The sequence below is a fragment of the Triturus cristatus genome, chromosome 7 (assembly GCF_964204655.1).
Source record: "Triturus cristatus chromosome 7, aTriCri1.1, whole genome shotgun sequence".
Lineage (NCBI taxonomy): Eukaryota > Metazoa > Chordata > Amphibia > Caudata > Salamandridae > Triturus > Triturus cristatus.
In genome coordinates, this window is record NC_140590.1 from 163,060,378 (window position 1) to 163,075,302 (window position 14,925).

At 49.8% G+C, this 14,925-nt stretch overlaps 1 protein-coding gene across 12 annotated transcripts in view; it reads left to right on the forward strand.

Annotated features, from left to right (window-relative positions):
- Positions 1–14,925, forward strand: part of PROSER3 (proline and serine rich 3) — a 185,719-nt gene that overhangs the window by 45,084 nt on the left and 125,710 nt on the right. For 4 of the 12 annotated variants that reach the window (XM_085615926.1, XM_085615925.1, XM_085615928.1 and 1 more), the window contains exon 2: positions 2,585–2,682. The exons of the other annotated variants lie outside the window; for them this stretch is intronic. In XM_085615926.1, coding sequence (XP_085472052.1) covers positions 2,672–2,682 — 11 coding nt within the window. In that variant the 5' untranslated portion in view covers positions 2,585–2,671. The remainder of the gene's footprint in view (positions 1–2,584; positions 2,683–14,925) is intronic. 12 annotated transcript variants of the gene reach the window in all.

Here is a 14,925-nt window from a genome sequence, read left to right on the forward strand (position 1 = left end):
GACTGCGAACCGCTGCCTCAGACCTGCCGGCCAACAAGTATGAACTGGGCTGCTGCTGCCCTAGAAAATGGCGACCGTTGTGTCGTACTCGGAAGGAACAGCAAACAAGCGCGCCCTTCTTTGCGTAGATACGGTGTCACACACAGATCACAGCAGCGTGTGCATTAGCCCCCTGAGCTATCCATTCCGTTGGGAGAAACGTTCTCTTCTGAAAAGACTGACTGCTCGGCACTGAAGATGGTGTCCATCGGTGAATAGCGAGATTTTTTTTGAGCGAGGGTGAGGGGGTGTCGGTTGGGGGGGGGTGGGGTTGGCAGGATGGAAGGCAGCATGCAACTTGAATTTGCAAGCTAGCTAAACTGCTGAATGGCGGGATTAGTGGAGGAGAAAACTGCATGAAAAGAAGAATCGTTTCATTGTGTCCAGTCTTTACTACAGGGCGGGGGCGTGTTACAGGCAGAGCTCTCTCTAATCGCTGCCTCGGTGTTACAGGCAGAGCTCGCGCTAATCGCTGCCTCGGTGACGTAGCGCTCGCGCTCTGCTCACTACCCCTTCTGGCCCCCTGCAGAGTCCACGGCGCGCGCTTTCCGAGCACTCCCAGGTGCCTATAGTTCCCGATTGAGGCTTCAGACATGACATAAAGTAGTCTCCTTGAAAGAAATTCCCCAAAAGACCGGGAAAGGGTGTTAAATCGTCGAGGTCATATTTGGTTCATGATGATGGCGAGAGAAAAAAAAACAAGGCAGAGCAAAAGGCACACCACTGCCTTTCTCCGAGGCAGAGCAGAAATGCCTCGGAGAAACGCAGCGTCGTTTTCGGATTCGGGGGCGTGTTTTGCTGTTATCTCCTCCTTGAGACTTCTTGCAAAAAACACGCCCCCCGATCCGAAAAGGACGGGGCCTAATCTGAATGACTGACCTCTTCTCCAATGGCTGGCCAGCATTCAAGAGGCCAGCCAATGGAGAACAGGGGAGAAGAGGGGCGGGTTCAAGCCCCTCTTCTCCAAGTCATTAAATCTCGGAGCTAGACTGCGCAAGCGCAGCCTTCGCAGCCGAGACCTAAAAAGTATGGAGGACAATCAGTTAAATCAGTTCTCTTGGAGTATCTCCTTTAAGTACTGTACATCACAGTGGGGGATGGCAAAACTAACATTTTAGAAAGAGAGCCTGTCGTCTCGTTGTCTTGTCCAGGAGGGGGTGAGGAGCCCTACCCCACCCTGGAAGAGACCAAGATGATACTAGAATACTGCATGCCCACCCCTGTGCCCACCCTGGCGGATCCTGTTCCCCCTCCTGTGATGGCTCCTGCCTCCCCCCCCCCCGTGATGGCTCCTCTCCCCCCTGTGGTGCATCCTGTCTCCGCCCTGGGTGGCTTCTGTCCCAGTCCTGGAATGGCTCCTGCAGCGAGGGTAAAGTTCTTGATGGGCCTCTTCTCAAAAAGGCTCAGCTCAAAATTAATATGAAAAGGTGGGCGAATGAGTAAGTGAAGGGATGGGTGGATGGCTGGATGAATTAGTGAAAGGGTGAATGGATGAATGAAAGATTGAATAGCTGGATAATGAGAGAGGATGAGTGGATTGATGAGTGACTGGAAGGATGGATGAGATAAAAGATAAATGGCTGGGTGGAAGGGTAGCTGGATGGGTAAAAGGGTGGATGAATGAGTGAAAGGGTGGATGAATGTGTGAAATGATGGATGAGTGAAAGGATGGATGATGAGTGGGTAGATGGATGAGTGAAATGATGGCTGGATTGATGAATTGATAAGTGCAAGGGTGAATGGATGGACGGATGAGTGAAAGGGTGGATGTAAGGATGGATGAGTGAGTGAAAGGGAGGGTATATGGACAAAAGGATAAATAGATGAGTGAAGGAGTGAAAGGATAGATGGATGAGAGAAAGGATGGATGAGTGATAGGGTCAATGGATGAATTCATGAGTAGATGGATGGGTGGGTGGATGGATGGAAGGAAGGATGGCTAAGTGAAAGGGTCGATGGAGAGAGAAAGGGAGGATGGATGGATGACTGAAAGGGTGGATGGGTGGAAGGAGGAGTGACTGGATGGATGAGTAAGTTAAAGGATGGCTGGATGGGTGAAAGGGTAAATGGCTGGATGGATGAGTGAATGGCTGGATGGGTAGAATATTGGATGGATAAGTGTACAGATGGATAGGGTGAAAGGGTGGGTGGATGGATGGATGAGTGAAAGGATGGATGAAGGGATGGATGAGTGAAATGATAGATGGAAGGATACATGATGGATAGGTTTGCAAATGGTTGAATATGTTTGGATATGGCTGGGCTTACTTATATACTATTGCGCGACCTCCTCTAAAACATACCTATTGTCCTGAAGTTTTGTCCTGAATTTTGACCTCCTGTCCTGAATTTGTGTCCTGAATTTTGACCCTTTGGCCTGAATTTTTACACTCACCGTCCTGAATTTGCACCAATGCCAGTTGGTCACCCTAGTGTGGAGGGGGTGCGTTAATATCACAGATCACTTCCGCCCCCTTGCTTAGGCCCTGCAGGTCATGCATGCTGCTTCTGACTACCTCTTGTCATCTCTCTGTTCCTTCTGCAGCCGGAGATGTCTACTGGAGTCGCCGCTAGGGAGAAGCCAGAAGCCGAGGAAGGGCCTCACAGCGCCCTCGCTCGCCCCTGAAGAGGCATGGATTCCAGGTATGACTGCGCGGTTCGTGTCTTCCGGTTAGGGTGACCAACTAGCATTGGTGCAAATTCAGGACGGTGAGTGTAAAAATTCAGGACAAAGGGTCAAAATTCAGGACACAAATTTAGGGCAGGAGGTCCAAATTCAGGACAAAACTTCAAGACAATAGGTAAGTTTTACAAACACATCAGAGGAGGTCGCGCAATAGTATAAATGTAAGCCCAGCCATATCCAAACATATTCAACCATTTGCAAACCTATCCGTCATGTATCCTTCCATCTATCATTTCACTCATCCATCCTTTCACTCATCCATCCATTATCCACCCTTTCACCCTATCCATCTGTACACTCATCCATCCACTCTTCTACTCATCCATCCAGCCATTTACCCTTTCACCCATCCTTTCACTTACTCATCCATCCACCCAGTCACTCATCCTTCTACCCATCCACCCTTTCAGTCATCCATCCATCCATCCTCCCTTTCTCTCTCCAGCGACCCTTTCACTTAGCCATCCTTCCTTCCTTCCATCCATCCATCCACCCACCCATCCATCTACTCATCCGACCGTTTGTACCTGCATTGGTGGCACATAAACTCTGCCATACCTGTCCCATCTCCGGGGTGTTGTCCTGTGAAGACCGTTTGTCTCCCCCCCCCCCCCCCCGCCGCCGCCATCCTAACGCGGCCGAAGTGCAGTGGGAGACTACCTTACCCAGGATCCCTAGCTGCGGACTGGAAGCGGAACCCGAACCCGCCCCCTGTACTCTCGCGCCTGGAGGCGCTTAAAAGCTAAGAGAGCCTCTGACAAAGTGGGCGACCGTTTGTACCTGCATTGGTGGCTCTTAAACTCTGCCATACCTGTCCCATCTCCTGGGTGTTGTCCTGTGAGCACCGTTTGTCTCACCCCCCCCCCCCCCCCCCCCCCGCCGCCGCCCTCCTAACGCGGCCGAAGTGTGGTGGGAGACTACCTTACCCAGGATGCCTAGCTGCGGACTGGAAGCGGAACCCGAACCCGCCCCCTGTACTCTCGCGCCAGGAGGCGCTTAAAAGCTAAGAGAGCCACCGCCTCGCGGGTCCGCGCGCGGGCAGCGCCGGGCTAAGCCCGGGCAAAGGGCGGGCCGTCTGTGGCCAAAGGAGGTCGGGCCGGGCCACCCCTCTTGGCCCTGCGTTTCTGCCACTCCCGGTAACGTGACTTTTGGCTTTTCATTCTGATTGACCTGGTGTATCATACGTGTAGCATACTGCCTGTTACATCACATGTTGTAATTTGTATGCATATATTCCATCAATGGCAATGTCTACGCGTTCGGGTAAGGGAGGTGCGTCAGGCGGGGCGTCAGTGAGTGGCACCTTAGATCACTTTATAATACGTGCTTGCTCTGTGCTTGAAAAAGAAATTGCAATCACAGAACGCCGACTTTCTCTCGATCTGCTTAAAGACAAACGCTCCTCAATGGGCAAAATTGCATCAGCTGTTTCCCCTGTCCCAGACAATATTCAACCAGATGGAATAATAACGGGGAACACACAACACATGCTGACTAGTGCGGATACAAATCCTGCTAGTTCTATAGACCACGGTCCCCAAACACAGCTTGATTTATCATACTCTCCCCTCTTGGTCACTCCTTTAGTCGCCCCTGAATCTATTAACAATATAACTCCCTCTCCTGAAACTTTTGTCCTCCCCGAGCCATCTACTATAGCAGGCCCAAAATCCGCTCCAAGTAAAAGAAAAAGAGTGGGTAGTGGCAATAACGAGGACCATACAAAATCACCCAAGAAATGCAAAAGTAAATCGCGCAATAATCAAGACAAGAAAGTGGGTCGCATAGCCCCTCCCAAACCAACAGAGGACTAGATTATCCTCTGTACATTCCACCAATCTGGTTCCCCAAAGTTCTGTAGAGCAGCTCTCTCTACATCCTGAATCACAAGAAGATCTAGAATCCCAAGTTTCTCTTGTTGGTCAACTCGAGCTACTCATCAAATCTCTCATACTCCCCTTGATGGAAAGAGTAAGAGCATTGTCCGAGAGGCTTGAGAAATTTGAGCAGGCCTCTCTGGACAACTTCTTTTCTCTCAAATCCCTGATCAAGTTATATTCAAAGATGGGCCAGGATAATCCTGCTATTGTTGACCCCCCTCAAATGATCCACAATGATCCTACCTCCCAAGCCGTTCCATCGCATCCAAATGCTGCTTCATGTCTAGGGCCAAAGAATGGAGCTATTTCCTTCGGTACCAAGCCCCCAGCATCCACATCCAACCTGGGCAGCCTATCCACAAATAAAAAATCAGTCTCTGGTCCGATTGATAGTCCCATAACCCCTGAAGCATCGGGACGCGGGGTAAAACCCGCACAGAACTCCTCTAAATCCCCTAGTAAAGACCCTGTGCAAGTCCAATTGAATGACGTTGTTACCTACCCTGAACAAAATTTACCCCATATTAATCTCCCACCGGAGTGCCTACCCTTTGTTGCCGTTTTAACAGGAGTTCCACACCTTAAAGCTGGCAAGCCAGAATCTTTTACCGAGTTAAAAAACAAAACAACACACTGGCTGAATATCAATAGGCCGCTCCCTAGACATCTGGATGGTTACGTTCTTCATGTTAGAAGGGTTTCTTGGGTGGGTAACAGACCAAAGAAAATGTCTGGCGATTGTGTCATTATAAACTTTAGGGATCCCCGTGTCACCAAGCTAATCTGTAATCATCGACAATCAGGTTTCAATACCAATGGCATAGGATGTTTAGATTTAAGCCAATTCTATTCAGACTCTGTGTACTTTCATCACTCACATTCCCTTCTCCACTTGCCTCATGATGGGTATTTTAAGGGAGATTGGACCCCCAGCGATAATGCCCATTTTCCATCTGTTCCAAATGGATATTGTGAACCCTATGGTCGCTATGATTCTTATTGACATGGAACTTTTGCTGGGGATGGTACTCACCTTTTCGCAGGAGTCCAAAATACTGAAGATGTTAATGTGCTTACTGATTTAGCCGGGGATTCCCCCCAAAACATTCCGAGCCCCCATGCCCAGCAGCATAGTCCACAGCTTATCCCAATTCATCAGAATAGTAACTATTCTCCGCCGCCCTCCTTACACAGCTTGCCGCAGGCTATTTCTAATTCTCCTATTCCTTCCATAACACGAGATGTAGCCATTGACGTTTCCTCTTTTAGGGTTCTAAGCTGGAATGTAGCTGGCCTCGCCAGCAAACTAGATCTCCCATATTGGAACTCTCTAATAGTGCCCTATAGCATCTGTATTTTCCAGGAGACTTGGAGCATAGTGCCCTACCACATGGTCGGTTACACTACCTTCTTCGTACCGGCCACTCTACCCTCGACAGGAAGAGGACGCCCTTCGGGTGGTCTCCTGATTTGGGTTAGTATTTCCCTTGGGTGCACTACTAGGCAGGCCCACATTGTTTCTCCTGACATCTTAAGGCTCACTCTTAAGGGAACCCAGGGAAGGAAGTCTCTTGATATACTCAATGTCTATGCCAGGGGTCTTAATGGTGGTGCCCTGTCACCTGCACTCACACTTCTTGAGGGCGAATTACGTAAGTGTCACCATGCATCCCACGTCTTGGTAGCAGGAGACTTTAATTGCTCCTTTGAGCCCCTTGCCTCATTAGATCTTCCTGATCTATTTGAGGACGACACTAAAAGAGGCATCCCAATACTATCATTGCCCCCTATCAAGAGATGGACCAAATCAGTCGTATTTATGAACACTATGACTCTAGAGTTTGGATTAGGGCGGCAAACGGTAGAACACCTTCTGATCTCCAAGGCACACATACCTATAATAGGATAAACCACACCTCAAGGATCGATTATATACTCCTCGATCTTAGTCTTTGGGCGTATGAGGTGGATATGGAAATAATCCCCTCATACGATAGCGACCACAATCAGCTATCCCTCAGTATTAAATCGCTATGGGAGGAAGCACATGGGTCTTTGCTCCCCTCAGCAGCCAGCCTTATGAAAACCCATGAGGTACGTCCTGCTAATTGCGAGAGGCGCCTTAAATGGCGTAAAGTGAGGCTGGATGATGAGAAAGTCGAATTGATAAGGTCAATACTGCATGCAGCACAAGATGAGCTGGCCTCACCAAGCACCCATGAGACTGCTTGTGATAAGGCTTCATTTGTCTTCCAAGACACTATTAATAAGCTGGGAAACCTATTTCGAGTACACAGCAAAGGCGGCCCACCGAGAGGTGAGGCCAAGCGCACGCCTATGGACGGTTGGTACACGCAAAATTGCAGGAAGAATAAATCTGCCCTGATTGCGGCTCTTAAAACCAGGATTATACCCAAGATCCAGATGGCTAGGAAGGACTATAGGATCACTGTCTCTAATGCCAAAAAGTCTTTGGATGAACAGTATTGGCAGGCATTAAGGGAGGCTTCCCTCAAACGTGACCCTGGTTCCTTCTGGGATACAATTAGATCTAAAAACAGACCAGCCCACGAACTCTTAACATGTAATATCACTAGTACGGCCCGGTTTGAGCATTTTCTCAAACTTTATTCTTCTCGACCCGAAGACGTGGGGATGTTCCCTTCTGATGGGGTGCTCTCCTCTATGGACGCACTGAGCATTGACCCCTTTACTGATAGGGAAGTGCTCTATGCCATCAAGTCCATTGTCCCCCTGAAGGTAGCTGGCCCGGATGGCATTCCTGGTGATGTCCTCAAATTAGATCCACCTAGATGGGGGAGCTCCTTTCTACCCTAATCAATGCCATCACTAATGGTGCCCCGGTCCCCGAATCCTGGAAGGGGGCCGAGGTCGTTCCCATTTTCAAAAGGGGCACTAGAGACAATCCAGCTAACTATCGCCCAATTAGTCTGATTGACTCATCCCAGAAGGTGACCGAGAAAGTGATTTTGGAGAGGATCTTATCCTGGGCGAATGATAACAATATCCTCTCAGACTATCAAGCAGGATTTAGGGTAGGGACAGGCACCATAGAACAGGTCTTTAGACTGTTTCTCATCTATTGGAAGGTTGTCCTTCTTGGAAAGGGCAGCCTTTATCTTGCTTTTATAGACCTTAAAACAGCATTCGACCTTGTTCCCCGCGATACCTTGTGGCGTGTCCTGGCCAATATGAATATTCCTTCTTATTTGCTGGCTCTATTAATAAAACTTCATGAGGGAAATTACGCTCAAGTGCGCTGGGGCCCACAGGGCCAGAAAACAGAGAGAATACCAGTGAAAAGGGGCGTCCGCCAGGGATGCGTTCTTGCCCCTACCCTTTTTTCACTTTATGTGAACGGTGTAGTGTATCATCTGAAAAAAGTTCCTTCTGATGCACCATCCCTGGCGGGCGAACGCATTCCAACTCTCCTGTTTGCTGATGACACTCTCCTGTTGTCCAAATCACCCATGGGTCTACAAATTCTTCTTGATAGTTTCCAAACCTTCTGTAGTGCTAGAGGCCTTATCATAAACGCTACTAAAACAAAATACCTAATCTTGAATCCACCTAGAAAATTAGGGCGGCCCCCAGTCTTGAATGCGGTTACCCTTGAAAAGGTAAAAGAATTCGACTATCTGGGCATTCGTATTACAGATACTATGCGCTGGTCATCCCACTTACAAAAGATGCTTCTAACCCATAAGAGGGTTACTGGTGCCCTCCTTAGAGAACATCGTTCTTCTACGTCTAGGCCAATAGCTCCAGCCCTGGATATATATAAAGCAAAAGGTGTGAGCTCGGCACTCTATGGTGCCGAACTATGGGGCTTAAATAATATTGATGAGCTCGCCAAGTCCGATTCTAGTTTCTATAAGGAACTGATGGCACTTCCGCAGAGCACTCCTATAGTGCCCCTTGTTAGACCTGTCAGCCCTTTGGGTGGTCCCTCCTCATCATTATTTATTTTGTCCCACTTTTGCCTCAAACCCTGTTAGAATTTTTCCTTTTTGGGAACCACCAGACTTTTTAGTATTGATGCAGATTCAGGGAGCCATTTTATCTACCCCTGGAACTTCTGTCTGAGGGCCTGGAGCACAAAATGGAGGCCACCCATTGTCACCTGTGACATCACTGGAACCTACTAGAACCTTCGGCAACATTCTGGAACCCGGTGACAGTTGGAGGCGGTTTAGAATGTTGGGAAGCTAAGTCAGAGTTGACAGTTGGAGCTGGCAGTTGGCACCTGACTGGTGAAGGGAGAGGAGCAGAAACCTGAAGGAGGAAGGAGTGAGGTAGCAGGGGTGGAAACTTGTGCCTGGAGTGGGGTCCATAAACCCACCCTTGATACTAGTCCCTACTGACTGAGCCCAGCCTGGCGCCCTGTGTGGGAGAAAGCAAGAAAAACCATCTTAAGGACCTGGACAGTAGGAACAGGCCTTAAAAGTAAAGAACAGCAAGTACCTGACCTGGTTACTGGTAACTACCTGAAGTCCGACGTCGAGAAGCCTGGAGACCTGGAGCCCGAGGTGGAGAAGCGGCGCTGACTGGAAAGCAGACGTCGTACCCAGAGCCGCCAGAGGTCGAGAGAGGGCGCCGACGGAGGTCGTGGAGAGTACCAGAGGTCGAGGAGGAAGTCACCCGAGGTCGAGTGAGCGGCGTCGACGGGGGAGTGAAGTCCGCCCTCCGGAGTCGCCGGAGACCGAGGTGAAGAGTGCCGGAAGTCGGGAGTGGAGATCGCACTCCGGAGTCGCCGGAACCTGAAGAGAATCGTGCCGGAGGTCGGGAGTGGAGGTCGCACTCCGGAGTCGCCGGAACCTGAAGGAAGGAGCACCGGAGGTCGGGAGTGGAGATCGCACTCCGGAGCCGCCGGAAGTCGACATCGAGCCAAGGCCGCCCGACGTCATCGAACCGGAGCCGCCCGAAGTCGACATCGAGCCAAGACTGCCCGACGTCATTGAACCGGAGCCGACATCGAACCGGAACCGCATACCGGCGTCGACAAGAACTGTCATTGAGCCGAGGCCGCCGACATCGAACCGGAACCGCCTCACGGCGTCGACACGACTCCAGCGGCGTCGGAACTTCATAAAAAGGGCAGTAAGTGGAATAGAGGGCGCCGAAGGCCCTGTGAAGCCCTAAGAGACCATCCTAGAGGCTAGAGAGGTGCTGGAACCAGCTTGATTGTGCCAGGGGTGAGCTGAGACTAATACAGAGGGGTTGTGTAGTGTGGGAGAGCCAGATCTCTAGATTCCCCCTTGACCTACCTCAGTTTAGGCCTCAGCCTTGTCCAAGCCAGGGAGTATACCCCTCAGGCCATCCACCTAACCACAAGCTGTGACTGGGCCAAATCAGCCCATAGTATTTTAAATGTGATCTGATTTTACAAATGTCATTGTTGGCTGATATTATTTATTGAGGGTACTGTATTTATCTAAGTTATTCCTGTGATGTATTTATTGTCCTGAGCTAACTTATTCCTGCACAGTATTTATTCCTTCACAGTATTTATTTGACCTGATCCTATTTATTGCACCTGTAAAGTGTTATTATTTATTTGACCTGCACTTTTTAAGAAAAAGCCTTGTGTACTGTGATTGTATTATTATTTATTTAATCAGCAACTAAGAGAAAAGAAGATAAAAAGATATATTTTCAGTATAATTTTTAAGGTGTAGTGTCGTTTTTGGAACGGATGCACGCATGGTTATTGTGTGGGTATGACGTATGCTTAACACGGTGCCTTCCCTGACCACTCGAGCCAAGCTACCACAGTGTATGTCTGGAAGACCCACCACCACCCTTCCGGTGTGGGAGTGGGGTTTTTCTAACACCCCTACTAATGGATCTAGGGTGCCATGCGATGAAAGACTTGGCAAAAGTACGCCCCTTACTCCTCTGGGCCCGGGTTTGGCGGACTCCTGAGCTAGCCAAGTATGCGGAAGGCCTATCCGAAATACTGTCTATGCCTTCCTGGCATAAACTCAAATGGCTGAAAGACGTAAAGGCCCTGCTTTTTGACCTTGGCCTTAAAGACGCTTGGGTAAATAGAACTTCACCCCCGAAAGCAGAGTTAAAGAAATTATACTGGAGCTGGGTGATCGCAAAAAGGAACTCTAGCTCCCAAGGTGGAAGTAGAACTACTGAGTTTCTTATGCTCAAAGACGAAGTGCGTTATGAGCCTTATCCTGACATTATCCAAAAGTCGTATGACCGAGCCCTCTATTTTAAGTTTAGGGTTGGTACTCTTCCGGTCCGCGAGCTGACCGCACGCTGGAAACCACCTTCCCAGACATCACCATTTTGCCCTTTTTGCGAGACCAAAGTTGAGTCAATTGTACATGTTTTATTTGCATGTCCCAAATACAAAACCCCAAGATCTTATTGGCTTAAACCCCTATGTAGAGCCCTGGGTACACGCGACCATCTCACAGCTTTGCGCATTCTGAAATCAGACACGCGATCTCTGCACGACTGCGCTCTATCGAAATTTCTGAGGTGGTCTTGGCTTATAAGAACTAAAGCCCTTGTAGCCCTTAATTAAGTAGGCTGATTGTTTTTATTGTCTGTTTATACTCTCTTTTTAAATTGTCCTATTTATAATGTTTATATGTATTTTTAACTTTTTGCTCATCCTGGGAAACATGACGACATTGTACTCACATGGCCTGTCTTTTGGTCTCACAAAATTTTGTCTTGTATGTCACACTTGTATGTGCTTTTTAAGATATGTTTTATCGAAATAAAGCTTATTTCATTCATTCATTCATACTCATCCACTCATGAATCCATCCATTGACCCCATCACTCATCCATCCTTTCATCCATTTATCCTTTCACTCCTTCACTCATCTATTCATCCTTTTGTCCACCTACCCTCCCTTTCACTCACTCATCCATCCTTACATCCACCCTTTCACTCATCCGTCCATCCATTCACCCTTGCACTTATCAATTCATCAATCCATCCATCATTTCACTCATCCATCCACCCACTCACTCATCATCCACCTTTTCACTCATCCATCCTTTCACTCAACCATCCACCCTTTTACCCATCTAGCTACCCTTCCACCCATACATCCAGCTATTTACCTTTTCTCTCATCCATCCTTCCACTCACTCATCAATCCATCCATCCTCTCTCATTATCCATCTATTCAATCTTTCATTCATCCATTCACCCTTTCACTAATTCATCCAGCCATCCACCCATCCCTTCACTTACTAACTTGCTCACCTTTTCATATTAATTTTGAGCTGAGCCTTTTTTAGAAGAGGCCCATCAAGAACTTCACCCTCGCTGCAGGAGCCACTCCAGGACTGGGACAGAAGCCACCCAGGGCGGAGACAGGATACACCACAGGGGGGGGACAGGAGCGATCACAGGCGGGGGGGGGGTGGACAGGAGCCACCACATGGGGGGACAGGAGCCATCACTGGGGGGGGGGGACAGGAGGGGAAACGGGATCCACCAGGGTGGGCATAGGGGTGGGCATGCAGTATTCTAGTATCATCTTGCTCTCTTCCAGGGTGGGGTAGGGCTCCTCACCCCCTCCTGCACAAGACAACGAGACGACGTCTCTCTTTCTAAAATGTTGGTTTTGCCACCCCCCACTGTGATGTACAGTACTTAAAGGAGATACTCCAAGAGAACTGATTTAACTGATAGTCCTCCATACTTTGTTAATCAGTGTGGGTGTGATTGTGCCATTTCTTTGTTTTATTACAATATAGACTGCATGTTTGAAGAACTGAGGTTTGCTTACAATTTAGTAACAGTAATTAAGCTCTGTGAAGAGAACCAGGTGCTGCCTCTGTGTAATCAGGGCCGGTTCTAGGATGTTTGGGGCCCTGGGCAGAAAGGGAATGTGTGAGGCCCCTCTAAATTGCAGAGACATGACGCATTCAGGGCTGTTTGCATCTGAATAGATGCCCCTGCGCCTGAAGCTGCAGCCCCTCCCTCTGTCACCTTCAAGCCCCTCTTAACAGCTCATCAAGGGCTGAAGGTGTGAGTGTAGCCATCCCCGCTGTGCCTCTCCAATGCTGCTGGGTATCTGAGCTTTGGTACTGCATCGGAGTCTGTTACACCCGACCTCAACAGCATCGGAGTCAAGCAGGGAGGTGGGTGGAAGCTGTGCCGGCTTTAGGGTGGTGCGACCGGTGCCCGGTTAAAATTACGGACAAATGGCGTCCGTTAAAGAATCGTTCACGGACAACGGACAGATGGACGAAATTACGGACTGTCCGTGAAATTTACGGACGGTTGGTCATCCTACTTCCGGTGCGTGTTCGTCCCCGTGGGTGCGTGGCGTAGATTCCCCGCCCTGCGGATGCGCCACCAGTCTGATCTGGAGCACCATCCTCGGACTCTTCACTGTCCATGCAGCACTCGCTGTTGCCCCCCGACCCTGACATTCACAAACCCTCTGCTGGGCACCGCTTGCTGTCCCAGCATTGAAGCACACCACTGCTCCACTAATGTATCTCAACCGCGGCCTGCAGAGCGCCTTCCTTTTCCAGGCCTGGGAGACACGTCCAGTTTACCAGCCGCACTCAGTCCTCACATCCAGCATGCACTGATATTCATTCCATTGCTGTGACTCCAAGGCCTCTCTGACGGGGCTCTTCATTCCTGTCCTGCAGCACGCTGCTCTGCTAATCTACCTCAGCCCTGCCCTGCAGCATGACTTACTGTACGGCACTGAGAGCCACATACAGTTCCAATAATTTACCTTAATCCTGACTATCGGCTCCTCCACGCCCCCTCGCGGTCTAAGGATGCACTTGAATGCTGATAGCGGTACAAAAGGGGGTGGTGATGGACGGAGCATCAGAACCAAACACTCACCCCCAGTCAACAGATCTGGGTTTGATCCATCACTGTTCTTTAGCCCACTCTGACACCCCAGTTCAGACATGGCCATATGCAAATCAGTCTGACCCTGTGCCTCATGGGAACAGTCCAGCCCGAACTGCCAAGCCATGCCTTCCCTGGACCGGAAACAAGCTTCCTAGGACCGGTTTCTGGCATTTCAGCCGTCTTCAGTCAGGCTTGCTTGAATCCAGTGGCAAAGTGAGCAAGGGACTCACGTCTGAGCATACCCTGCCAACTTATGGCGAACAAAGCGGTACAAAAGGGGGTGGTGATGGACGGAGCATCAGAACCAATCAAACACTCACACCCAGTCAACAGATCTGGGTTTGATCCATCACCGTTCTTTAGCCCACTCTGCCACCCCAGTTCAGACATGGCCATATGCAAATCAGTCTGACCCTGTGCCTCATGGGAACAGTCCAGCCCGAACTGCCAAGCCATGCCTTCCCTGGACCGGAAACAAGCTTCCCAGGACCGGTTTCTGGCATTTCAGCCGTCTTCAGCCAGGCTTGCTTGAATCCAGTGGCAAAGTGAGCAAGGGACTCACGTCTGAGCATACCCTGCCAACTTATGGCGAACAAAGCGGTACAAAAGGGGGTGGTGATGGACGGAGCATCAGAACCAATCAAACACTCACACCCAGTCAACAGATCTGGGTTTGATCCATCACCGTTCTTTGAATGCTGATAGGCAGCGCCCCTGCCGTTCAGCACTTATAGTTCCGCTCCCATTCCCGCCCTGAAGCCTCCCTGCCATTCCATATGCTCTGCCAGAGCACAGCATCCCTTACTATTTTGGTACTGAGAGTCACATAAAGTTCTTCTAATGTAATCCATTCCTGGCCTGCAGCGCCCCCTGGTGTTATAGAACTGAAAACCAGATAGAATCCCCACCTCGTACATAACACACAGCTCTGCCAATGTACTTCAGTGCATAAGAAGCACCGAAGCTGTTCAGCACTTGCGGATCTGTCTGTGCACCTTATCCATGGGCGTAGGAAGTGTGGGGGACGCGGGGGATATATCCCCCCAGATTTTGGAGTGGGGGGGACACGGGGGACAAGGGTGGGGGGGATGAGGGGACAAAGGAATTTCCCCTCTCCCTTCTGTTATCGCAGGGCCATTAGCACGCGAAAGCGCTACCTAATGGCCCTGCACTTGACCTGCCTGGAGTCAGAGGCCACCCGCCCTCTGCCTTTTGTTATGCTGCAGGAAGGCTCAGCCGTTCTGGGAAGGGCAGAGAACGGAGAAAAAATAAACGCTGTCTCTTTTCCTTCATGGCAAGGACTGTGTCCACTACTCCTGATCTGCCTCTGGCGGCTGCCCTCCTCTCTTTATTCCTCCATCTCTTTCTGTCTCTGTCTCGCTCCTGCTTACGTGCTGATTTCAAGAGGCAGCTCTTAAGGTACTCTCTCTTGCCTC